Raw genomic sequence first — 27,528 nt, forward strand, 5'->3', positions numbered from 1 at the left:
GTTTTACTTTTAAAAAATTGACTCTTCTAGCACACACTTAAGCTGGGGTGTGGATTTTAGGAATTGCTGTAGGTGTCAAGGTTGAATCATCTCCCAAATTTCCAAAGGACATCTTTGATTTTTGTCTGTGTTTCTAGAGAAGAACCTAGAGCCTGGATGAAAGTGGCATTGCCTCTTCAGCAGCTAGTGGCTTAGGTCATGTAGACTGTTATTAGTTGTAATAATGTCAGTGATAGTTGTGACTGTTGTCTTCAGTAAGAATGATGATTATCACCTTGGATTGGGAGGATCTCTTCCCTTTTGGTGGTGATAATTTTATTGTATCCAGTTATAGTGATAGAGTTTTGGGGTATTGTTACATTAATTCATTCAAATGGTCAATTCATTCACTTAAGTATTTCTTTTTAAGATTTTATTTATTTGACAGAGAGAGACACAGTGAGAGAGGGAACACAAGCAGGGGGAGTAGGAGAGGGAGAAGCAGGCTCCCTGCTCAGTGGGAGCGTGATGCGGGGCTCGATCCCAGGATCCTGGGATCGTGACCTGAGCCAAAGGCAGACACTTAATGACTGAGCCACCCAGGCGCCCCCCACTTAAGTATTTTTTTTTAAAGATTTTATTTATTTATTCATGAGAGACAGAGAGAGAGAGGCAGAGGGAGAAGCAGGCTCCCCGCCGAGCAGGGAGCCTGATGCGGGACTCGATCCCAGGACCCTGGGATCATGACCTGAGCCGAAGGCAGATGCTTAACCATCTGAGCCACCCAGGTGCCCCCACTTAAGTATTTTTAAGTACCACTCTTTTGCCAGTGCTTAGCTAGGTGTGGGGAAAATATAATGAACAAGGCAGACACAGTGCCTTCCTTCATACACCTACTAGTCAGGCCTGTTTACCAAGGGGAGGGTGATGTTTGTGATAAGCTGGTTCTCCTGAGCAGAGTGGGGTGGGTGCTTATAGAGAGTGGATCTCCTCTGAAGGGGGAGAATGAGCACCTGGAGACTATCTAGGAGGTGAGCAGCCAGTGAGGGATCTGACTCAGCCATAGGATGTTGATTAGAGGAATCAGAGAAAGGGCAACTTAATTGGTTTACGTGGGCTGGCTTCATACAAATAGGTAGGAACAAGCAGACTTTCTTTGGTTCTTCAGAGAACAGGCCCTATGGGCAAACATTTTAGGAAAGAAGATACTGACTTGACGCTCTGATGTTTGAGATAAAGATTTGAACGTAGTTTTTATTTTTATGATTCAGTGATTCATGAATTTCAATGACTTTCCAAAAGATTAATGTCCTGATTCAAGTTCAGGCTGGTAAAGCTCTGTTGGCAAGGATTTAGTCCCATCTCTCTTATGTGAGGATGCAGGGTTTTCCCAGCAAGGGACTTTTGTTTGCCAGTTTGGGGGAGGGAATGAGGGCTGCAGGGACCAATTCTCCAGTGCTGGAGACACTATGAAAGGATAATCAAGGGCCTCTGCTTATGAAGATGTCTAGTTAAGCCTGGAAACATACGATGGTGTACAATATTTCTAAGAAGTTATGTGTATTTAATTGAAAGCCAGCTCTTCTGAGCATGTGTGTGCTTTGGTTGGCACGTACCATTTCTTTTTTTTTCATTTTACCATTTTTTTAAAGAACTAAGCTCTCTGCCCAGCGTGGGCCTTGAACTCATGACCCCCAGGTCAAGAGTCACACGTTCTGCCGACTGAGCCAGCCAGGAGCCCTGGCACATACTATTTCTTGATTCATCTAGATGCTGCTACTTACCTGGAAAACTGAGGTGTTTTACCATATATAAGAATGAGCTTTGGGGCGCCTGGGTGGCTCCGTCGGTTAAGCATCTGCCTTCAGCTCAGGTCATGACCCCAGGGTCCTGGGATCGAGCCCTGCATCGGGCTCCCTGCTCAGCTGTGAGCCTGCTTCTGCCTCTGCCTCTGCTGCTTCCCCTGCTTGTGCTCTCTCTCTCTCTCTCTCTCTGCCAAATAAATAAATAAAATCTTAAAAAAAATAGGATGAGCTTTATGACAATGAAATGGATTGCTTCATTAAGTGGCAAGTTTCCTGTCATCAAAAGTATATAAACAGGTATTAAGAGATTGGCTGTGTCTCGTGTTATAGGAGAAAAACTGCTTGATAGAGTTGTTCGTATGATCTCCAGCCAATCCTTTAGCTCTGTGATTGTGTGAATCACATCTACTATAACATACCCAATCTTCCAGATTATCTACCCTGTGGGGCATTTAAACTTACTGTATCTACCCTTTATATCGTATCCCTGTTCCAGAGATAATGTGTAACTGAGAAAATTCCAGCAGCACTATACTAGAGAAGTTTCTGAAGCTACAGTTTTGACACTGATTCAGGTTATTACTGATAAGAGTTTCTCATTCTCTGCCACTTTTTTCTTCATTTTGGTTCAGCAGAAAATGGATTTTTTAGGAAGTACCTTTGCCCACTGATTTAAACAATCTTTAAACAGCGTAAGTAGACCAAGTGAAGCATTCTTAGAGTCCCTGCATCTTTTTTGTTGTTGTTTGAGTCTTCATATATTTTACCACTTTCTTTTTTCCCTCCATGCCACTTCGGTGGTAACTATAGAAAGGAGTACATAGCCTTCAAATCAGAATGACAGGTGCTAGAATGAACTAAGATGAACTGAACTAAGGATGGTTCACTAGAATGAATTAAGTCTGCTCAGAACACATTAGAGATTACCTAAAGAACCTTCTATCAGCATGATGTAATACACATAAGTAAGTGACATACATATTGCATAGTTTTCTCAAGTAAATAATTATTAATGACCTCTGTGCTTAGGGAGGCATCTTCCACTTTTGCTAGAAGCTAATAACTTTGGTTTGCCTGAAGTTACTGCGTACCCTCTATGGGATGAATAACAGCTACAGTTAGGCCTCAGTCCTCATTTCTTGAGTGGGCTCGGATGATTCCAACCCCCAGCTGCAACCTCTCAATTCTTTGAACTCATCTCTTTAGGCTGGAAAATTACAAATAGTGGGATTCTGACATGGCAATTGTATTTCAGTTTCCTAAGGATCTTGACATCAGAGAGGATTTAGGCCTATGATTGTAGGCCAAAGAGAAAAAGAAGAAAACGAACACCTATTGAACACCTGTGCAGGACATTTGCTCATGTGTTCCCTTGCTTAATCCTCGTAGCAATCCTATAAGGGATTGTTATTCCATTTTACAATCTTTTCTTACTCTAACTTTGTCTTCTTTCCATGCTGATGTAGATGATCTCTTGGGTTCCTTTTTGTATTTCTCCTTATGAGCCACCAGCCTGTACTGCCCTCACCCCCACCCACCCCCTGCCCAGTCAGAAAAATGATGGCTGTGGCAGTTGGCATCATACAGATCTGTGTCATGGAGTTAAATAACCCCATCCTTGTGGTTTCTTTGAACTAGATGTGGTTTAGGAGCAGGACAGTATCAACTCAGAACTGCAAGCGTCTCATTTCACCTTGGGCTTTTCAATAAGAAGGAAATCCTGGGCCCAACTTAATTCTTGTCACAATTCCCTGGAGTAACTCTAGGATCACGTGAGGCCTTGCAGCTACCACGCCATTTGGAACCTAGTTGTCACTTTTGCTGAACTGTATAATAAACTTCTCCACAGGGGAGAAACTGAGTGTATGAGCAAATGCACACCAGGAAAGGTGTTGCACCCTTCCTTTGCTCTTCCTCAGACTTGTAGAACTTAGATGTGGAGAGTCTTCCGGACCACTTGTGTGGTAGAGGCCTTGTGGGCCCAGAGGTGTTCGTGCCCTTCTGTCCTGGAGGCTGCTCTGTGAGTTGTGGGTGGCTTGTGATTAGCACCTGTGCAGCGTGTTCAACTAACTGGATGTGTGTGGGCAAGGCTACGAGGAGGTACTGCGTGAGGAAGCCGATTGGAGTGGCTTTTCTTCAGGTCACATTTGATGAGCCATAAATGGAGCAGTGAGGAGGTGCTATATTTGTAACTGGAGGACCTGAGAATTCAGCATCTGTTACTCTTTTAAAGTGTTAGGGGTGTCTGGGGAGCTCAGTCAGTTAAGCAACTGACTCTTGGTTTCGGCTCAGGTCATGATCTCAGGGTGGTGAGATCGAGCCCTGTGTTGGGCTCCCCACTCAGCATGGAGTCTGCTTGGGATTCTCCCTCTCTCTCTGCCTCTGCCCCTCCCCCCACTTGCATGCTCTCTCTCTAAAATAAATAAATAGATAAGCAATAAAGTTTTATATCTCTATCTGTGCCTGTGTCTGTATCTATATCTATATCACCATTGATATTGGCATCCATATCTATATACTTATTTGGCTGCAGATGTAGGATGATGCCAAATGGCTTTTCTGCCCATACTTTTTTCCTTTTTTCTGCATACACTTTTCAGGTGGAAGGGTTTTTGGTGACTAAAGCTATATATTGGAATCTTTGGTATTTCAGACTGAGCTGTCAAGAAAAATTTCCCTTACCATAATTTAAAAAGTAGTGTAAATGTTATTTCATGAGGCGTGTTAAAACTACTTAAAATTGATTTTAAACTCTTAAAATTTTGATTTCCATGTTTATATTAAAATTTGACTCAATTAAATCTCCCAAGTTTGTCTAGTACTTGATAAAGCCTCAAATTAATTTCAGGTACTTAGAAATAATAAAAGACTTAATTAACTTTTATATTATAGGCATTTTTATTGAAGTATTATGTGCAAATGGTTATGAAATCGAAGAAGAGCATAGGACTTCTAACGGAGAAAAAACAAACTCCTTTGCTTCATTGTCTCTCTTCTGAGACCTGTCCTTTTAACAGCCACTTTTAATGCTTCAGATTGTTTCCAAATTTTCTTTTTATAGTTTTTTCATAGTTATCTTCATATTTCTGTATACTGGGTTTATCTTGCTATTTCTGATTTATTACTCTTAGATATTGCCTGTTAATTTTACCTGCTTTGTACACTTTTCCTTCCTCCAGATAGGTTCGTATCATTATTCTTAATTCCATTATTAATTCTATTTGTATGTAGTCTTAGGTAGTAAGCCTATGCTTTTTGTGGTTTCTGGTTATTTTTTGGTCACAAGTGCTATTGGGATCTTTTGACTACTTACCTGATGAGAGAAGGAGGTGAGCTTTCTACTCTTGCTAGCCCCTCTCCTCACTACTTCCACTTCTAGACTTCTGTTATTGGTACTTCAACTATTTATTGTCAGTTTTGGTTAGATTTATATTTTTTTTCCTCTGTTAATACATTTTGTGCTTTCTCAGGTGATTCTAAAGTCAGAAATCCATAAATAACATTTATAGTATTATGACTATATGAATATAGTTTATTCTTAAAGCTATATAATATGCTTTTCTTGTATAGTTTTTTTTTAACCTAGAGTTTTAAATTGTATTTTTTTTTAACTACCTATTGTTACTGTACTATGGAGCTCTTTCAGTATCTCAAGGATAGTAATAAACCCCATAGATACCTTCTACTTGCAGATCCATCCCTCCTGCTCCATAGGACACCTGCTGCAGAACTGATGTTCTGGCATTTACTTACATTGCTCCTCCTGAGTTGAGACCATATACTTCTTTTTCTTAGATTATTCCTTCATTTTCTTAAATCACATTTCAAGTAACTTTGTATGGAGAGCATATAAAGATTGACTTTTTTGGGGGTTTTAATTTTTTTTTTGGCCTGAAAGTTTAATTATTGTTTCTTCACATTCAATTGATAATTTGGATGAGTGTAGAATTCTAGGTTGAAAATAATTTTTCTTCCAGAACTTTGAAAGTACATGCTTCCATTTTCTTCCACTCATTCTGTGTTGCTTAAGAGAATTCCAAAGTCCAATTCTTATTTCTTTTCTCGTCTAGATGGAAAATTGTAGGATATTGTCTTCATTGTCAGTGTTGTGAAGTTTCATGGTGATTCATCAACATACAGAGATAGATTTGTGTGTGTGTGTGTGTTGGGGGGGTGTTATTATTTCTGTAGGGACTTTTGATTTGGGGAAACATGTTCTTTAGCTCTGGGATATTCTCTTTAATAGCGTTTTGTTCTCCATTTTCCTTGTTCTCACTTAGTTGGACTCCTAGTAGTCAGATGTTGACTTTGGATTGATCCTCTGTACCTCTGATCTTTTCTTGCATATTTTCTAGCTCTTTGTTTTCCTCTCCCCTTACTTTTTGCAAGATTTCTTGACTTATTTTCATACCCTTATGTGTGTGTGTGTGTGTGTGTGTGTATAGCAATCATATATGTTTGTTTTTTTTTTTAAGATTTTATTTATTCATTTGAGACAGAGAGAGAGAGAGTACATGAGCAGGGGGAGAGGCAGAGGGAGAGGGAGAAGCAGGCTCCCCGCTGAGTCAGGAGCCTGATGTGGTACTCGATCCCAGGACCCCGGGACCACGATCTGAGCAGAAGGCAGACGCTCAACCATTTGAGCCACCTAGGTGCTTCCATGTTTTTAAAAAGTAATTGTAGAATCATGGAATACTACATCAAAAACTAATGATGTAATGTATGGTGATTAACATAACATAATAAAATTTAAAAAAAGTAATTGTAACTTTAAAGCATTTTACTTGTTCTGTTTTTCATAACATCCTGTTTATGTTCTATGGATGCAGTATCTTCTCAAATCTCTCTGTAAACTAATAAGAATTTTTATTTTAAGTTTTCTAAATTATATTTCATTTATTTATTTATTTATTTATTTATTTATTTATTTATTTATTTATTGGTGTCTGTTTTAGTTTTGGGCTTCCTCAGTTGTCCATTTGTATTTAAGAAAGAGGATTTGTTTTAGAGTAAGAATGGTTATCCTGAAGGGCCCTCTAAATTCTAGAGTTCAGAAGACTTTGGTCCGAGGTACAAACACCTGTACTAATTGCCCTGGTCTTTTCTGACTACCTCTTTAGCAAAGAGCCCTCTGGTAAATGCTTTGGCTAAAGGGTGTTCTGCCTGGGTGGTGGTAAACTTTCTGTGCATAGACTTTCCATAAATGCGTCCCTTGTAGCCTGCATCTTACTTGGGCCTCCATAATACTTGGCATCTTCCAGTATGGAGCTTCTTCAGAGTTTTGCAGGGAAGATCTTTTTTTTTTTGACTACATGCCTCTCTACACACACTTTACACTGCAATTTCTACATGGTGTGAATAGTATCAGGCTCTAATATTCTATCTGCTCTTCTGGAAAGCTTTTGGTCTGTTGGTCTTCTACATGTTCTTTCAATTGATATGGCCTTACATTTTCTTCAAAAATATATACTTTTTAATCTATCATTTCAAAAGTATCCAGGAAGAGAGAAGGATAAACTCATTTGCTGAGTCATATTATAAGTTGAACTCGTAGGCTTTTAAAATTTTTTTTTAATTTTTAATTTTTAATTTTTTAATTTTTTAATTTTTTATTTTATTATTTTATGTTAATCATATATTACATCATTCGTTTTTGGTGTTTTAAATTATTTTAAATTTTGACACTTCATTAATTCGGAGAATCTCTCCATTAATCTGAATAGCAAAATTTTACTGTATCTTGGATCTGGTGTCTACATAGATACAAGAAAGTAGGTCCCACTTATGAAGTCAGACACTGGTGCTTGTGCTTGGAATGATGTGGCTGCAGGAATCTACTGAAATTCCTCCTTAACTTGGCTTAGGGGCATTTCCTAAAATCACTTTGGGTCATTGCCTATTTGGAATGAAGGCAGTGAGATATTTGTTTACTTCTGTCATAATCTGCTCTTGGTCTTTTGCACTCATCCTTTTACTAGCCAGCATAGGCTTGCTGATGGTATTGTTCTTTTCTGTTTCTAGTTTTATGAGATAAGGTCACAAATTATTTTATATACTTACACCTGTGTGCTTGCTTTGGACAGAATAACTTTTTGTTTGTAGTGTTATATTGTATGTGTTTGCACGTGTGTGTGTGTGTGAGGCACAGAGAAAGAACTATTACAGAATCACAAATACTGTATGTAATCACAAGAACCACAGATTCCTTGAAGTACTTTAGGGGACTTTAGTAAGTGTCCCTGTCCTTGTTTGTTTCAGAGTGTTTCCTTAGCTGAGTAGAGATTTTTTTTTTTTTTAATGTGTGTGTGTGTGTGTGTGTGCAGAGAGAAACAATGAAATTTTTAAAAAATTTACTTATTTTAGATCATAATAAAAATTAAATATCCAGTGCAATATTATTAGTGCAGGAGTCACTGTGATTAGAGCATTTTGCTTTTGCTGGTTGAAATTTAAAAAGAATTAGAAGAGATGAACCTTGTATATTTGGCATTGAGCTGCCTAAGACCCAACACTGAGTTTTGGGAAGAACCCACAGAGTAGTCAGAAAATTCAAAAACAGAGAATAGGATCAAAGAGGTTGAGGTCGGATAGATTACCAAGGGGCAGATGGACAGCAGAAGTCTCAAAAGGGAAGAGAGTGATCTTTAAAAGATGATAACAGCATTTGTGCGGGTTTATTAGCATAGGTGTTTACTGTGCTGTGGTTTGGCTTCTGGACATTTCTGGTCTCTCCATAAGATGTCTTTTCCAATACCCTCGTCCCATACATTAGGGGTGACTTCAGCTTTTGGCTAGCACTTTGGTCACATACTTTGCTAGTTATCTGGATCTTTTGATGTCTTCTTTCTTCCTCTACATTTGTTCCACTTTTCAAGCCAACCACATTCTTTGAGTTATTTTAGCTCCCCCAAACTTTTCTCTACTCTTTTCCTTTCACTGAGGTCTGGACACCCTCCCTTATTTCTCCTCTCATTTTCACCTCCTGATCCTTCCTTCACAGGGGGTTTCTCTTTTTTCCCCTTTTTGCTTCTCACATCTGTTCCCACTGTTGACTGACAGGCTGTTAGCCAGTTTGGCAGAGTCTTTCCACTCTGTTAGTTCTGGGCCAGCTACAAACTTCTTCCTTATTTACTCTAAGGCTTTCCAAGTCTGAAGGCTCTCGAAGTGTGCACACGGCATCTCCCTTCATAGGAAATGGACTTTGAACAGTAGTGTTTATAGTAGTAACTCCAAATGGAAGTAAAATGATACCCAGTTGCTATTATCCATTCATTCACAAATATTTATTAAGTGCCACTTAGTGCCAAGCTCTGAGGCTAAAACTGTGAATAAGACAAACCTAAGGCTTTGACTCTGGGCCCTTGGAGTTTATATTATATTAAAGCATGAACAAACAACAAGAATTTTCTAAACAAAACAATTAAAAATGAAACAAGCAAAAACATCCAAACTGACATTCACTTAGTTATGAAATTCTTTCAAAGAGCTCCTTCTGGTAAGATTTTTAACTTTCCTTCATCTAATATTTACAATTTAAATATTTCTGTGTTTTTATCTGGAAGTCGGAAGTAAGAATGGATGGGAGGTCTTAATGACATTTTATGTTATTATTATTTTTAGTGGGGGCAGCTCTTGATATTTTGTTGCCATGGAAGACTAGGAAACTGGGGCACCTGGGTGGCTCAGTCAGTTAAGCATCCGAATCTTGATTTTAGCTCAGGCCATAATCTCAGGGTCATGAGATCAAGCCCTGCATCAGTCTCTGTGCTCAGTGCAGAGTCTGTTTGAGATTCTCTCTCTCTCTCTCTGCCCCTCCCATTGCTTACATGCTCCCTGGAGTTTTTTCTCTAAGTAAATAAACAAACAAATAAATAAAATCTTAAAAAAGACTAGGAAACTGATCTAACAAAATCCAAGCTTCCCTTTTAGCCATTCTTTCTAGACTTTCTCCAACTCATTGCTCGTATCCCAGTTGATTTATTCTCCTTGTCCCCTTATATTCCTGTTTTTAGTGGAATTTAGGAAGAAATTGCAGTTGGAGTAACTTGAAATATGGTAGAAAACCAATATGGAAATAATGGATAGTTGACTGTATGTACATTGTGGAATTTTAGTAATACTTGGCTATGATTATGAGGTAGGACATTCAGAGGAATGCGGCATTATTGCTTTTTTTTTTTAAAGATTTCAATTTTTTTATTTTTTTAATTTTATTATGTTATGTTAGTCACTATACAATACATCATTAGTTTTTGTTGTGGCATTATTGCTTTTATAATTACATTGCTGTTGCTTTTAGCACCCTTTTCTCCTTTGACACAGAGCTGTGGTTTTGGGCTACTGTTTAATCACAGTGGCAAACAGAGTAGCAAGTTCATTCCCCCCCTTTTTTTTCTTTATGAAAATGAAAAAGTAAATGTATACTTTATTTCTGGGAGTAGCTAAATTGACAACCAAAAACGTTTCTGCCTTGAATATCCTTAATGATATTATATTGCACATAAATTGGCATGGAAATAGAATATATTCTTTGTGGTTGTATATTAAATTTTCTCCTTGTTAGAAATGGTGAGGTTTGTGTGTTTATTTATGGAAATAACATAGAGAGGCCAGTTTTTTCTCAGAGGCAGTTGGGTTGGTATTAAGAGATCCAGATTTAAGTGATAGTTTTACCACTTGCTGTGTGACCATGAACTTAACCTCCTTGAGGTTCAATTTTGTTTATGTGTAAAGTGGTAATAGGAATCATACTAACTTCAAAGTGCTTATATGAGCATTAAGTAAGACAATGTAAGTTAAAGTACTTCATACTTAAAAAAATTAGTTGCCCCTTAATTTTAGATATAGATGATTTCTGGTAGAGTTATGTCAACAGTGGGGGAGAAGAACACATTTGCATGCATTCTTCAAAAACTACACTTAATTATTAGTTTTATGATCTCAGGGAGTGCAAATCAGACCATACCTCTGAATTTTCTGACATGGACACCCAGATTCCCTTATGTCTGTTATGTGGAAGTTACCTCAGTTATTTTTCATGCTAAAAATATTTAATTATTATTAAGAATAAAATATCCAGTTTTTTTCATACCCAAGGGGATCTTTGTTTTAGCTTTTTCTTAGATTCTCTATTGCTTCATTGTAAAGGTATGAGGTGAGGGGGGTCATGTGTTCATTGCATTACATACATATTTACATTTTTATCTAATGCGTACAGATTTAAATATCCTCCTCCTATGCTATAGTTCTCCTTACTGCTTTTTATTGTATCTAATAGATATAATTGTAAAGGACTTTATGAATTGCTACATGTGTGCTAAAGAATAACAAGGATTTTCAAACTTAGCACAGAATTCAATTAATTTTTATAGAAGACAGTATGTACTTGCCAAGTGTGTACTTTCAAAGTGAAATTGTTTTTGGTTGTATGAAACTGCCTAAAATGTGATTCTCCAAAGCTTTCTTTTTCTTATGGCCAGAAAACAGTGCTATGGAAATTAATTATGATTATGCACCTGAGGCTGATTCTTCTTCTTTTGTAGAAATCAAACTTAAAAGTTTCTTTGGACCAAGAGCAGTTATATGACATTTGTATGCCCTGGATTTTGATGGAAAGGGCTGACTAGTGGTAGTTGACTAGTTGAATGAACCCCTGCCTGTGTAAGAAGTAAGGTACTTTAAGGGTACTGTTGCATTTCACTTTTTTGGTACAAGCTGACATTTTCTCTTATTAGCCCTACTCGTTCAGGACTGCAGTATAATGAGTTTGCATTATAGGCCCAAACTGTAAATAGAAAGCACTGATTTATCCTGATAATGTGTCTTATTGAATGTCAGGTGCAAAATATCTACAATAGAACGTTGTTAGGGATCAGTTGCATAACCGCTTCCTGGGTTTGCTAAAATGCCATGCACAAATTTCTGATTCCGGATATAATCGGGTTTGTAATCTCTTTTGGCTCTTGTCCTTGTCTTCTTGGATTTGGGTGATATATTTCTGGAAAAGGCTGATTAAATAATGAGTTTCCAAAGTTATTTATTTATTTGATTGTGTAGGAGAGGATTTAGAGGAAAAGCCAGGCGAGACACTTTCTGCGTGTTTATGTGATGAGGTTGCTAACTTAATGATTTCTTGAGATAACAGTAGTTTGGAGTAGTGACTTAGAGGAGGGCAAGGTCGTCAGAACTACCCCTCTGCCTACTTCAGTTTATATATGTTTCTTTCAATTCAGATTCTGACTGGGGCCCACTCTCCTCTTAAGATAACGGGTTTATTTAAAGCAGTGGTTCTCAAACTTTAGCATGCTTCAAAATTACTTTAAAGATTTGTTAAAACCTCATTGCTGGGCCCCAAACCCAGAGTTTGGATTATACAGCAGATCCCCTTATCTACAGGACATATATTCCAAGATTCCCAGTGGATGCCTTAGCCCTATATATACTATATTTTTCCTGTACACACATACTTATGATAAAGTTTAATTTATAAATTAGGCACAGTAAGAGATTAACAATAGTAACTAATAAAATACAATTATAAATTGTATATAGTACATTGTAACAATGTACTATAATAAAAATTATGTGAATATGGTCTCTCAAAATATTTTATTGTACTGTACTCACCCTTCTTATGATGTGAGATTATAAAATGCCCACGTGATGAGATGAAGTGAGGTGAATGACATAGGCCTTGTAATGTAGCCTTAGGCTATTATTTACTTTCTGATGATTTGTCAGAAGGAGGCTCACCTGCTTCTGGACCACAGTTGACTTTGGGTAACTGAAACAGCAGATAAGGGGGACCACTGTAGTGGGTCTAGGGTAAGTTGCAAGGAGTTGCATTTCTAATAAGCGTTCAGGTAAGGCAGTGTTGTTGGTCTGGGCACCACACTTTGGAGACCACTGCATGGGGAAGCATTTGTTTTTGGTTTAAGGTGTTTGGACTCAGGAGTGGGGAGTTTGCTGGGCAGGAGGTGGGGAAAACACTGAAGCATGCTTATCATCTTGCTTAGGGTTTATCTAGAAGTGTTGACTTCTGGATTCTTCCACCGTGTTACAAAGTTAAACAGCAGTGAAGCTGTTCATATTACTTTTATTAATGAGAATCAGATAATGGTAGGAGGGACAGTAGATTTGGTTGATTCTTAACATTGACCTACTTTTCCCCATCTGGTTCCTGCATCTTCCTGGGACCTGTGCCTTCCTTGGAACCCCTGTCTGGTACAAATACATCCATGCTATCATGAGAGAAATGATGAGGCAGTATATGAGGTTTCTTGGAAAAGTTGTGACATCAGTCAGGATTACCATTGTAGTAAAAACTTGATTCCTTTGGCATTTACTTCTTTAGATTTTGCAGCAGTGGGACAGTGCTTGGGCAAACATGCACCTTTGCAGTGTTTATGGTTTCCAAAGCAAATCAATGAATCTAGGATATTTCCCAGAAAATGTAAATCACTTAATGAAACTTCTTTCAGATTATTTCAGTATTGCCACTTACATCAATTGATTTGATAATTAGAAATCAGTCTTATCTATTAATTTACAGAAGCTACTTTTAATTTAGGATTAGGATTGCCAAGGCTTCATTGCTTTAGGAATATATAGTTCAGATTTCCTCAGTCATTCAGGTAGAATTTTCACCCAGCTAGTCCAAATAATGGCGTTTGCTTTTAATGTCAGGTGCAAAATTATAGCTACTCATCATTTCCTATTACTTTCAAGCCCGGCATTGTTTGGGAGCATTCACATTTGTACCTGGTGTCTTTTGTTTTGAGTGCACGCTGGAAACCTGGTGTGTAGTTCAGAGAAGAAAATGTGGCCTTCAAAAAGGTTCTTTTAATTTTGCTCATAAAGCAGTTTTTCAGATGTAACTTTCCTTTGAAAAATGCCCTGTGCTCAGATTTTCCTAGAATAAAATGTCCCACCAGGTAAAGGGTTTAAGAGATCTAGGCCATGCTTACTCAATGAAATGCAGCAGAGTGGAAAATGCCCTGTCTTGCCAGCTCAAGAAAATTATGATTTTTCTGATTTAGTAGTTAAAGACAATTATATTCTTTAAAGAACTGCTTTTACTTAGACATTAAATTATTAGGAGTAAATTTTAGTCTGCGGTAGAATTATGTGTTGAAGTTTCTATCTGAAGGAATTAAAGTCTATAATCTAAAAAATAATTTGGAAGCAAATGTGAAGCTATGTTCAAACTTTGGTGCTTGTTTTTCAACCCTTGTCCTTTTGGTGTGAAGACCAGCCTGAGTCAGATCATTGAGGATTAATGATGAATGCATTACTCAGCTCCCTGCAGGGGCTGGGTCAAACACCCTGGCTTTGAAAAGTTACTCTTTTGCTTAGTAAGCTTAGAAATTTCAAGTCCAACTGCAGAATGAACAGAATGTTATTCTTTTGATTAACATAGTCTACTTGAAGATGGGCTATCACTCTTCTAGATTTCCCTCCTCTCTTTACTTGTATAATGGTGTCTAAAGTCATTGGGTTGCCAGTAGACTTGACCTACAGCCATTGTATTGCCAGGGAGCTTGGTTCCCGTGAAGTGCTCATGATGAAACCCATTACGTAATGTGAATAAGAAGATTGGCATGTTGAGGGGGAATAAGGGTTATGCTTATATGAGTCTGGCAAATGGGAATGCAAGAAGTAAGGGGCCTATGGTAGCACTACTTTGAGGCAAAGAATGGGGATTGTGGATCAGATGCCCACCACGGAGAAATCTTTGGTTAAGTGTGAGCTGGAAAAGGGAACACAGATGGGTTTTGTGGTTGATCAGAGGTAGTGGTGCCCCAGGAAGGACTGCAGAGGCCTGGAGAGAGGAGGTCCAGGCCTGTAGTCTGGGGCCACTTCTGCTGACATGAGGAAAGAGGCCGTCTCTGAAGGGGGTAGGAAAAGGGAAGGATACCAGGTGGATCAGGATGTGTATAAAGGGCAGTGACAAAAAGCAAGCCAAACGAGGAGTAAATTTACTTTTATGCATATAGTTTTAGATGTTTCTTCTAAAGTTTAACTTATCTTGAAATCAGTAAGATTTAAACATGGTATTTGCGATTTTACATACTTTTAGCTTAACCATCTTTGTGCTCCAGCCTGTACTCTGGAAGACTCTTCAGCAGAGTCCCAGTGGAACTAAAGCATATTGCCATTCTCATCATCATCTATAAGTGTTTATGAAGTGTGCAGCCAAAGTCTTGTGTTTGAAGTCTTCAATTAGGGTTCACTTTTGTTTTTTTCAGGTAGCCCAGCGATGACCCATAGGAATCTGACTTCCTCCAGTCTGAATGACATTTCTGATAAACCGGAGAAGGACCAGGTAAGCAAAGAAATCTTGACTACTTTGAAACCGAAGACTAAATATGTGTCTGGAAGATGCTGGACTAAGATTAGAGATGATGGTTCCCTAACTTGAAAGGAACTGATATGTGTAGATGGGTTCTTTTTTTTTTTTTTTTTGCACATGTTCTCTGAGGGAAGGGAAAGCACTATGTCAAGGGATTTGAAGTTCGAAGATAAGAATTAGTCTTGACTCCAACCCTTACAGATGTATTCTCTTGGACGACTTAAGTCTTGGAGCTATAGTTATCTCAGTTTTTTTTTTTTAAGAATTTTATTTATTTATTTGACAGAGAGAGAGAGAGACAGCGAGAGAGGGGACACAAGCAGGGGGGCTGGGAGAAGGAGAAGCAGACTCCCCACGGAGCAGGGAGCCTGATGCGGGGCTCGATCCCAGGACCCTGGGACCGTGACCTGAGCCAAAGGCAGACACTTAACGACTGAGCCACCCAGGCGCCCCATCTCAGTTTTAAAATAGTAATAATAATCCCTACCACAGGGTTATTGTGGGGATTAAAAGAGATAATTTAGGAAAAAGTGCATTGATAAAGTATGAAGGTTTAAAAAATGCTGGCTATGGTTAACTTTTGGGGGATATGTCAGGCAAAGGTAATGATTGTCTTGTTAGCTGTATGTAGGTTTGTCTATTAAAACATAGTAAGTAGCCTATTTGACATGAAGAGCGATTAGGTTTTGAATCTTGATTTACTTACTTTTTTTAAAAAAAAGATTTTATTTATTTGAGGGAGAGAGAAAGAGAGTGAGCACGCGCATGAAGGGGGGGAGAAGCTGGCTTCCCGCTGAGCAAGGCCCTGGGATCATGACCTGAGCCAAAGGCAGATGCTTAACCGACTGAGCCACTCAGGTGCCCCTTGATTTACTTTTTTTTAAAAAAGATATGGTAGAATTTGGGCCATTTTTCCCAGTTGGGTGGACATAAAAAGGGTGAGTAGGTATAATTTTGCGCTTTATATTAAAAAACAAAACAAGTTACTTTGGACTAATTGGGTGAAAATTCCACCTGAATAAAGAAATCTGAATTATATATTCGAAGGCGATGGAGACTTATGATGATGTGCCTCTTTCCTGGACAGCTCTTAGAGTAGTGACAGAGGTTTAGAGGCCTTGCTGAATTCTGAAAGGTACAGGAAAGGTGAATTTATGTTCTTTCTTGTGAAGTGGCTTTTGGATTCTTTCTTCCTCGCCTTCACCAGCAGCACCCAATTCAGGCCTTCATCATCTCGTACTGGATTGCTAGAAAAGCTTTGGAACTACCTTGTCTCTGTTTTCTCCTATTTCAATAATATGTTTTTTTCTTTTTTTTTTTTCCAGTAATATGTTTTTCATATTATTGCCCTCATATTTCTCTCCTGGATCAAAGGTTCATAATGGCTTCCCATCAAGTTAAGTTCAGATTTCCCTACCTGACTTTCAAGAGTCTCTAAATCTAGTGTTGTCCTTCTTATTTTAATTTGTGTTCCTCAGAAGAGGAACTCTCTTGGCCTTTGTCAGGCTGAGTTACCTCCCTGTTACATTGAGATTGAGTCTTGATTCCTAGAGCTGCCCCCCTTCATATGCTGATATGGATAGCTCTCCTCCCTTGTATTTGCCTCCCCCTTGAAATGAGCAGGAGAAGATCATTTAAATATTGGATACATTGGGAGCTACATAGCTGTAGCAGCAAAGAGAAAACTCAGTAAACAAGGACTTGTTTAGAGTTGCCCTCAAAATTATTTGGCCCATTTTGGCTCCACTCAACATTTACTAGTAAGGTTCTGTTTCTGTGGTTTGCCAGGGGTCTTGATACTGAATAAAGCAGTACACATGATACAGGATAAGGCAGAGTTAGGAATATCTGGTTGACAGACTTTTTTTTTGGAAAAAAAAAGCTTATTTTATTACTGACAGTTTTCTTGCCAGGAATTGGCCAGTAAGCAGCTGGTAAATGCTGGCTAAGAGAAATTTCTTACCTTCTTGAGTGTCTTCAGATCTGGGCATATGCAGAGGAAATTTGATGGCTTAAGATGCATATTACATAAGCTCTGATTCCAGTGTTAGATGAAGTATGTTGGAACATAATGGTTCGGGGGTGTTGATTTAGCTGTAAAACCTGTGTGATTGCAGTACTTGAAACCAGAATCTTTGATGCCTATCATGAACATCTCATATTCATTGAGGTTCATATTAAGTGAAACCAAGAAGATTTAAATCAGAAGTTTTTGTCCTTTTTGTTTTCAAAGCCAGGAAGCGAAGGCTGATGAATACTATCATTTTTTAAAAAAAGACTTTATTTATTTGTATATTTCAGAGAGAGAGAGAAAGAAACTGAGTGTGAGAGCAGGGGGAGGAGTAGAGGGAGGGGGACAAGCATACTGGACACTGAGCACAGAGCCCCCAGCAGGGCTCCATCGCAGGACCCTGAGATCATGACCTGAGCTGAAACCAAGAGTCAGAGGCTTAACTGCTTAACCCACTGAGCCACCCAGGCATCCCTATTGTATGTTTTTAACAAAATACAATATATCATTTTAAGAGCAACTGTCCATCTACACTGTATCTATTACAGTAACTGCAGTTAATCCAATGAGCTCTTCATCCCACAAAGAGGAAGAAAGTCCATTCTTTGCTTCCCACCAAAGAGTATGAAGAGAAGTTTTGGAACTGACCCATGATCTCATCTACAATCAAAGGCAGATTAGGAATTCAAACTAATATTTTTTCAGTTTCTGTACTTACTATTTTAGTAACTTCAAATACAAAAGCTTCTGGATCATTTTAGGGTGAGAAGAAAATGGGTTTGTAAAGAAGATGAAGCTATGGCAAAAAAACCCCCCGCACAATAAACTCAGGCTTTTATTTTTTAACCTTTTTTTTTTTTCTCTCTGTTTGGGTAGGAAAAAAAGGTTGCCAGGCTCAAATTTGTTTTGAAAAAGCTTTTATAATTAATTAGCCAATGTCCTGGAAATGATCTTGGCAGTAAAGTCAAACTTGTTCTGTATGCTTTTCCAAGTTGGCCCCAAAAACTTCCATCCGACTGGAACTGAAGTTTCTGATTGACTGATTATTCTGCCTGGCTACAATTTGAACAGTTGCAATGGTGCCTCTCCACTTCCTGGAGCTCTATAACTTCCCCGTAGCACAAGAACTATGGGTTTAATGTTCAGAGTTATGAAGAGCAGAATTTCTTTGACAGCAACATAGTGACAAAATTTGAGGGCATATTTTTTATGAGATTCTGTTTTGGGAAAACAGAAGAAACAAATCTGTGGACTGCACTTTTTCTCTCTGGCTCTGCCAAGCCTATGTACTTATGATTTCAGTAGCGGCTGCCTTATTGAGAAATAGCTCAAAATAGTTAACAGCAGAAGAGCGTAGCCAAAATTTAGGTGATTCAATGCCTCAACAATATTCCAACTTGGATGTTGTATTTATTAAGCAGAAAAGCACCTGGGGAGAAGTAGATCAAAAAAAAAAAACATCTGGAGCTCATCTACTTGTAAATCTACATAAATAATCTCTTCTATTTTGTTGCTATGGAAGATTTTTTTCTCCATTATCCAGTTATCTTCCCCATTTACCTTAGATTGATTTGTTTTTCTATCTCCTTTTATTCCTTTTTTGTTTTTTAAAAAAACTTACAAGTGCAATGGGTGCTTGTCAAATGCCCGTAGCTTAGTTCTGATTTGCATTTGAGTATGGAATCAGCTGTGAGAATGAGAAAATCTTTCTCATTTTACTTCTTAACTTTAGCTCAGGTAGAAGTAATATGCTAAGTGGTACAATGACTTTAAAAGGGCTTGACTTTTTTTCAGGTTATCAGTAAAATGCAATAACATCTCACAATTACAGGATCAACCTTCAGTGAAATGGCAGTCCATAGACTACCGTGAATGCGGTAGATGTAGAAATACCTTGCAGATTCTTAGGGAGACACTGCTCACGTAACCTTGTAACTTCTTATTTGGTTCTCACTTCTAGCTTATCTGAGAACCTATCCATAGGTCTACTGGTAGAATTTGACTGAAGGTTGATTTCTAAAATGTGTTATAATCATTTTTAGCACCAGCTATTGCCTATTATCTCCCAATGTACTTGCCTGTCTTGGTTTCTGTTTTTGAAGTCCTGGGTTTTTGTTGTTGTTGTTGTTGTTTCTTGCAGAAATCGACATGGTTTTAAATATTTTGTCAGAGAGTAAGAGGAAGAAACCATTAAAACCATGTATAAGTTTGAAATTGCTAAGCCATGACTTCCTTAAAATGAAATCTAGAAACATTTTGTGATTGAACAACCCCTAATCCTTTTCTAACACATGTGTAATATAGGACTGAGTCAGCTAAATTCAGCTGAGATGATTTCTTCATAGTTCTGAAGATTTCCTTCCTAAGGCTCACATAAAACTTCCCTTAGCGTTAATAGCTATTTCATACGCACAGTGACAGAAAAATACAATAGCACCTCCTTTTCTTTTTCATAGCCCAGCCAGAAAGCCCTCTAATTCACACCGAGCACTGGGTGGTCGCGGTTCCCTCCTCAGGGAAGGTGAAGTGGCTAAGAAAGGCTCATATTTTCTGAGGTTATAATACTTGTCTCTAGCACATTTTTAGGGACCATTGAAACACTGCGGTGTTGGGAGAACTCCAAATGGAATCACATCTGTGAAAATCTGAGAACAAAGGCATGTTGTGAGGAGGTGGTTACATCCTTAGATGTCATTAGTCACCATGGTTTGGGTAGCTGCAGTGAGCTTCCCTGTGGCTCAGTGGCTACAGCGTTTCTTCAGCCACGTGTCCGTGATGGGACCTGGTGTAACCCTTGCAATGATTATCTTTGGAGTCTCTTTCAAAGGGCATTAGCTTGCCACTTAGATAATTAACAAAACGGATATTTGTTATCATCTTTTCCTTTTCTGTAAGAAATTTGACTTTACATAGTTTCCTTCTCCCACCTGATGCTCTCTCCCATATTCTTAAAGAATTAACAGTGTTTATTAGTATGTTTGAGAAGTTCTGACATACTGATTTCATGAACCTGTGTCCCACTTAAAATTGGGGCAGTTGCATTTTCCCATTTTCATAATGCTATATACTTTCATGAAAGCTGTTTATTTGAATCAAAGACTAACATTCAGTGAAAAACAGGTTCTGTGTCAGCTTGAAAATGAAGCAGATTAACCTGTCTGAAGTAAACTAAGATCTAGTATTTTCAGGCAAAGAAAAGAGGAGTTTTTTTGTGAAACTTAGACTACGATTTTCAGTCACTGTGAGGCTGCAACAAATTTGAATTTTTAAATCACCCCATAACTGTATGCTGCTGTGATTTGAACTCATTCACTTATTCAAAAAGTATATTCTGTGCTAGAAAGTGTTCTCAGAGGTAGGTAGGGTTCCAGAGATGAATGAGACATAAATTTTTTGACTCATAAACTCCCATGCTTTTGAGGATAGGTAGGCAATAAACAATAAAAACAAGTAAACAAATGAATAGAGTAATTTCACACAATCACAAATACTATCTTGAAGATAAAGCAGGGTAATGTGAAGAGGTACAGGAAAGCTGTTTTAGGTAGGAGGGTTAGCCAGAAAGGAGAAGCTATGGGGGAAGAGGCTTCTATACTAAGCAAAAAGCAGTAGTAAAACCTTGAAACAGGAATGAATGTGGTGTATCCAAGAAATGGAAAGAAGAAAAAACAAGTCCAGAGTGGCTGGAGCAAAGGTAGCAGGTGTGAAGTAGTAGATGGGCCGGAGAAGTTACACGGGGGGGGTACCTTTTCATTTTTATTCCAAGTGAGAATGAGACACCGTTTTTGGAGTTTTACCTGGAGAGTTGTATGTACTGATTTATATTTTTAAAAGATCACTGAGGATCCTGGGTAATAGGATAGAGGAATTTGCCAGTGTTCTGGATCATCAGGTGTTCCTATAATTGAGCATTGGATGAGCACCACAGTGCATTAAACTGATAGCCCTAAAGACCCAATAGCCAGTTTTTTAATATATTTACCATAGACATCAAGATCTTATTTCTGTCAGTAAGGGAAGTTCTTCTGTTTCACAAAGTATTTTAAGAAAGAAAAAGTTTCCTATTAATTAGATTAAATTATGAACATTAATAAAATATTAAAATATTTTAATGCACCGGAACTGGACATAGGCCACCAAGAGTGGTGGGTCTGAGCTTTTGAGTGATTGCTTCTCTACCTCCAGTTCTCCTGTTGGTGTTACTGCTGGCTGATGTCAGGCATGTCGCCCGGGTAAAACCCATGACTCATGTAACCTTCACTGGAGGCCTCTCTGAGGAACAGTGACAAGCATCTTAGTTTTTACTGTTCAGAAAGGAGCACTGGTGTGTAGAACAGAACAGAGCAGCCGAGTGGGGGTCCCGAGCCACACTCTTGCCTGTACCTGTGAAAGAATTGAACTCAGGACAACTGCAGGGCATTCCTGTATTGGACATATAATGAAAGGGATGGCAGGTTTTATGTCTTAAATAATTAACTGGCATGTTTTATATTTGATGGCACTTTTTTCCTCTTTTCAATACCTAGCATTCTACTGTATTCAAATACCATGAATGTTCTTAGAATATATTAGAGAGAGTCATAGAATGCCATCAACAATTATCTCTGATGGATGTCTACTCTCATGTCACATGTTGCCTACTTCTGACCATGACTTCATTAAAAAGATAAACAACTTTTTTTCCCTTGGAAGTGGCAAATTGTTACACAACCAGAAAACAGCAATACCTTATGAGGAACACCCTAAGGGCCTGGTTAAAAAAACCTTTCTAATAGTTATAAATATATACATGGAATCATTCTTAACCTGCTATAGTGACATGTTATTATCTGTATATTTTTTAAACTTTAGTTTTTTTCTGATTTACAAAGCATATACAATTGCTGTAAAAATTCAAACAAAGCAAATATGAATAAAATAGAAAGTGAAAGTTCACAAATTCTCACCCTCAAAATAACCACTATCAGCAGTTTGATGGAGAGTCCTCTAGATTTTTTCTATGCCTAAAAACTTATATACTTATATAAAATACAAATAGGGTCATATTGTTCTGCAGCTGGATTTTTTAAAACCTAACAATGCCACAGACATCTACCTTATTCTTTTTAAAGGCTGTAGTCCACCAGAATCCTATTTTATTTAAATGTTCTCTTACAGATATTTTTATTTTCATTTCTTTGCAATTACCAGTCAAGGTTTTAAGAAAAATCCTTATTGTAATTTTTTTTTGGAATTCTTTAGTGAGTATTTCTGGAGGAGAAATTTTTATAAGTGGAATTGCTGGCTCACTGTGTATTGCCAATTACCTTCCCAAAAGATTATACCAATTTGTGTCCTAGATTTTTTAAACACTTTAATAAATCCTCCTCCACTGCTGGGATACTGTATGCCAATCAGATTTGAGTTTCTTCTTTATGATTCACTCCAGTAAAAGCTTCGCGACTCAAGTTGCTAAAGTGAAAAGAATCTCAGTCACTAGCATCTGCCTCCCAGATCAATTTGGGGGCTTTTTTCAGAAGCTTAAAATATTGAGGCTAAAACTGGGTTTATTCTCCCAGTCTGATTGGATCTCTGAGCTGGCTAATCCTCCTGTCTTCTGAGGTAAAGAGGTGAAAAGTACAGTGACAGTAGACTCGGCCACCCGTATGTTTCTTATTGCTTCTGCTAAAAGGTGTTGCTGTCCCCAGCTCTCAAAGAAATCCTTCAGTCTTTGTGGGAATTTCCTTGGCAACCAAGAATGGCTTCATCTCAAGAGCCCTTCTTGGTGGTCAGCATTTGGAACAAAAAGGAAAATTGCAAGAAGAGTTGGACAAGTATTCTTTTTGAAGCACTGTTCAACACATTTGCAGCTTGGCTCTGCATCTCCTTCCTCTCCCTGACTCCCCACCCCGATGAGAATTTTAAGTGAACTTACATCCAGACTCTAAAGTTACTTAAATGAAAAGTTCATACCTTATGTGGAAGTGCTTTATTAGGAACTTTGAAGGAGTGTTGTCATCTGGGATAACTGATAAAGAGATCATTGAACCATTCTTTACATGTTGGGGAGTATTTGCAGATTTTGCTGTTTATTTCCCCCTTGACAGGGAATGGCTGCAGAGTAGATTTACAAAGAGGCCATTTCATGGGAGGAAGTATTTCTTGCTCTTCTTCAGAAAGAGAAGGGCTCCCCACTGTTTCCAGCTCACTTGTCTGATTGATCCAGTGGCTAGTTGATTGATTTGCCTCCACAGAATCTCATGACCTTATCAATCACCAGCCGAGCTTCCTGATTTCTCTATGTGTTACCACCAGTGGTCTGGTTTCACTCCCTAGAGCTGAACTGAAATGAAAACAACCATCCTTTCTTTCCTCTCTACCTCCATGTGTTAAAAGAGCAGCAGTAATTTTTTCCTACAATCTGAAAGACAGTAGTTAATTATACCAAACTGGCATTATTGCCTAATCAGTGTTCTGTGCATCCACATGCGAAAGGCGAGAAAGTAACTGAGTCATTGTATAGGGAGCCATTGTAATCATTTTGAACCTCAAAAGTGGCTGCACTGTTGTTGATTCAGGCCTCCACCTGATATATTGAGTCTATCCCTCTGTGGAGAATAATTAACAATAATTAACAACAACTAATATAGGTTAGACACTTACACTAATGCTTTGGTGTTGGTACGATCAACCCCGTTTTACATATTGGCAAACTTGAGGCACAAAGAGATTAAGTAATTTCCCCAAAGTTAAATAGCAGCTAAGAGGTAGAGCTGCATCCTGGCCCTGCAGCCTATCTTCTTAATGAGTACAGGGATGCTGCCTGTTTGGATTAGGGTCTTTTTTAGGTCCCAAGGCTCAGGTGTCAAATTGATAGTTATTGCCCTTCAGTCTGTCCTTGAGGCACACATCATGCTGAATAGGCTAATCATCAGAATTACTACAATGTAAACAAATTCTTAAGGGTCTTATGGTCACCAGACATTTCTGCTGCCACAGTGATTAAAAGACTCAACCAGTAGTTGTTGTGTGCCCAGACCCTAAGTGGTGTTGCTGGAGGTCAATGAGAGAAGGCTGGTAGAATAAAAAGTATAATATATGATCTTAGATTGTGAGTTTCTAACTAGCTGGAGAAACTGAATAAACTGTTGGTACTGATACTAAAGTACAGCAGTCCAGTGAAAGACAAGATAACTGTGTGGGCCAGAACCATCAATCACAGAGAAATGAGGGACTCTAGAAGCATCTTCCCACTGGAGAGAACATCACTAACAGAAAATAAGAGTTTTAGCCAAATAAAATACTTTTCTTTGGAGAAAAAGGTAAGAGGTGGGGAAAATAAATTGGAATGTAACTATCTGCAGGTAAACCATACAAGTGAACAATTTGGTTTATCCGATAAATGGAAAATAATATGATTTAAAAATTCTTTGAAATAATGGCCCAACCCCCAATTTAATGAAATACAACAAGATTTCAATTTTTTTTTTATTGTTTGAGCTAACCTGTGGCATTAGCAAAAGTAGATTAGTTAGCTAGTTGATTTGTCTGTGGACCATGGTGGATACTCCATTTACAGATCCTTACTTACAAACACCCCATGGCTCCTTGACTTTCAGGTTGTTCAGTGTTCACTCTCACTATAGATATACTCTCCTTGACCATGAAGTATGAGAGGTACACATCATTATAACTTTCACATTTTTTTTTTCTGGTAAGAGGGAAGCAATTAGTACTGATTTTTTTTTTTTTAATGAAGCTGATCTCAGCAGTAGCTTTGAAGACTTAAATAAGCATGTTAAACCTTAAGTGCTATGAATCTCAGTTTCCTGTTTCATAATACAGGTGTTATGATTCAGTCTGAACTGCCTCCTCCACAGGGTTGTTGTGTGTAAAGGAACATGCTTAAAACACTCTAGAATAGTATACAAATTTTCATTATCACTGTCATTTTCATTATTTAAATCTACTGGTTTTTATTTTTGGTTGCTTTTGTAGTAAGATTGGTGGGATGGAAGTCAGTTTCATTTCAGATTTCATGCCTCACCTTTCAAATTTACATTGCTAATTTGGCTCTTTGGGGTTTCATACTCAACTTTTGCACTCCACTGCTCTGCCTGCATGCTGCTGAAATGTGCCCGATTGTCCTTGTGTGACTATTATTGCACGCACATTTCCCTTGGACCCAAATCTCCCTTTTCTTCTCTGCTTTTCCAAGTCCCACCTTTACTTGAAGACCTCAGTCAAGTCTACTTTTTCCATACATGCATCCTTGAACATTCTGGCTCACGTTAATTACTCCTGTCTCGGATTTCTGACACCACCTGGCACTTACTACTTGTGATTTCATATGGATGCAACTGTTTGTTATTGTTTTTTATATGTATGTATGTCTCATCTTCCTTATGGGGTGTGGGGAAGGGAGGCAGAGGGTTGGGTTCGGGGGCAGGAGAGGCAGCAGTCTTGTGAGTTAGTTGCTGTTGGGAATGATCATGATTAATCAAGGGTGAATCAGCTTCCACTTACCCTTTCTTGAGAACTTTTTCTTTTTTTTTAAAGATTTTATTTATTTATCTGACAGAGAGTGACAGCGAGAAGAGGGAACACAAGCAGGGGGAGTGGGAGAGGGAGAAGCAGGCTTCCCGCCGAGCAGGGTGCCTGATGCGGGGCTTGATCCTAGGACCCTGGGATCTTGACCTGAGCCCAAGGCAGACGCTTAACGACTGAGCCACCCAGGCGCCCTGAGAACTTTTTCTTTTTAAGGGCTGAGAAAATGAGTATGAGAGTTTCTCAGAGAAAGGTGATTTCTCAGAGCATTGTTATTATCTTTTCTTTTTGGTGACTTGAAAAATTAGTATTTCTTATGATTGCTGATAGAGTGTTTCATTAGGTTAACCAGTTGCTTGAAATGCACATGCTTGCCCATCTCATACATTTAAAATTTCTTTTTTTTTGGCTAGGACAATCATGCAAATGCTAACATTTCAAATATAGTTTGCTCTTTCATTTGTACAATCCATTTACACATTTTTTCTCATAATGAAAGCTCAATGGAACATAGTTAACTGGCTGATTGACATAGTTTAAAGAAAACACCAGATCTTTTTTTTTTTTTGCCCTTTATTTAAAACAAAGTGTAGTGTGGCACAAGGACATATTGGAAAAGCCAACTGTCAGCAACAGAAAGATCTTCTGTTGCAAGATGACATGGTATTGCTGTTTTCCCAAGCATAGCACATTTAAATGATGGACTATCAACATTTTACTTTTAGATATGAGCTACTTCACTTTGTATGAAATTAGTGAGAAATTAGGGGCAAGCCGTACCAAATTTGGAAAGAATTTATCATTGAGTGGGATTTATTATTGAATTTACAGTTCTATACATTATTATAACCCTATTTTGCTCATACATTTTTCTATAGTTTAGATTGTCAGGACAGCATTATGGTAAAGATCCAAGTATATTATTAAAAAGAAGAAAGAACAAATCAAGTTGAAATCCATGTATTAGGATGACTTGCTTCAGAAGAACCTTTTGGTCAGAGTGAAATGTTGATCTTTTTCTCCTGGTGTTTTTGATGGCATTACTCATTGTTTCACAAATGAAACTTGCCAGGGTAAAGCCCATTTCGGTATCAGCTTATTTGTGATCCTGAGAAATAAACCAGGGGAATTCCAGATATTTCAGTAAGTGGCCTCTATATTGTGGTTTTGTATGAAGAAAAACTAGGTGCATAATTTATTGCCTTGTTGAATTATGATCTCGAAGGAGCCATCCTCAGACACTGCGCCCGAGAAGGGAGATCTTCTTTAGAAAAATAACAACTGCTACTAGTACTTAAAATTGTTGTGAAACTCTTTTCCTAAGTGCAGGATTCTCACGGAGTGACTGTTGTCATCAGGGGATCATGAAAACCTCTGTAAAAACGTGTCATGAAGGGATTTTCTTGGGGTGATAGTGCTGTTCCTGGGCCCCCATGTCTTTGTGGGACTCTGCATGAAGTCCTGCTAATGCAGGAGAGTGTGATGATTTCTTTTGAGAACCCTGGATTCAGGTTACATTTTGGTTTCTAGTCATACTTCTAAAAATTCCTATGGTTTTTCATTTTTAAAAGATGTATTGAAGTAGGACAACATGCAGGTTTTATTAAAATGAAAAACAATGGACGAACATGAAATGCTTTTAGAAGATTCTCCCTTTTCTCGAAAGTTATAGTAGGGGCTGTATGCTCCTGTGCTTATATATTCCCTAGTCTGTGCCTTCATGGTCCAAATACCCAGTTTGTAATACCTCAGTACAGAAGGACTTGGAGAAAAGGATTTAAATCAAAGGGATAGAAGACTTAGAGTAGTTCCCCACCCCCCACCCCCAGAATTTTCTGGATAATAAGAAATGTGTG

At 38.2% G+C, this 27,528-nt stretch overlaps 1 protein-coding gene across 8 annotated transcripts in view; it reads left to right on the forward strand.

Moving 5' to 3' along the window:
• SLC4A4 (solute carrier family 4 member 4) overlaps positions 1 to 27,528 on the forward strand; it is a 335,807-nt gene that overhangs the window by 173,367 nt on the left and 134,912 nt on the right. For all 8 annotated transcript variants that reach the window (XM_073891772.1, XM_073891773.1, XM_073891770.1 and 5 more), the window contains one exon: positions 15,032 to 15,108. In XM_073891772.1, coding sequence (XP_073747873.1) covers positions 15,032 to 15,108 — 77 coding nt within the window. The remainder of the gene's footprint in view (positions 1 to 15,031; positions 15,109 to 27,528) is intronic.

The sequence above is a fragment of the Callorhinus ursinus genome, unplaced genomic scaffold, assembly GCF_003265705.2.
Source record: "Callorhinus ursinus isolate GAN/ISIS: 27379988/994484 unplaced genomic scaffold, GSC_fseal_2.0 scaffold4, whole genome shotgun sequence".
Taxonomy (NCBI): domain Eukaryota; kingdom Metazoa; phylum Chordata; class Mammalia; order Carnivora; family Otariidae; genus Callorhinus; species Callorhinus ursinus.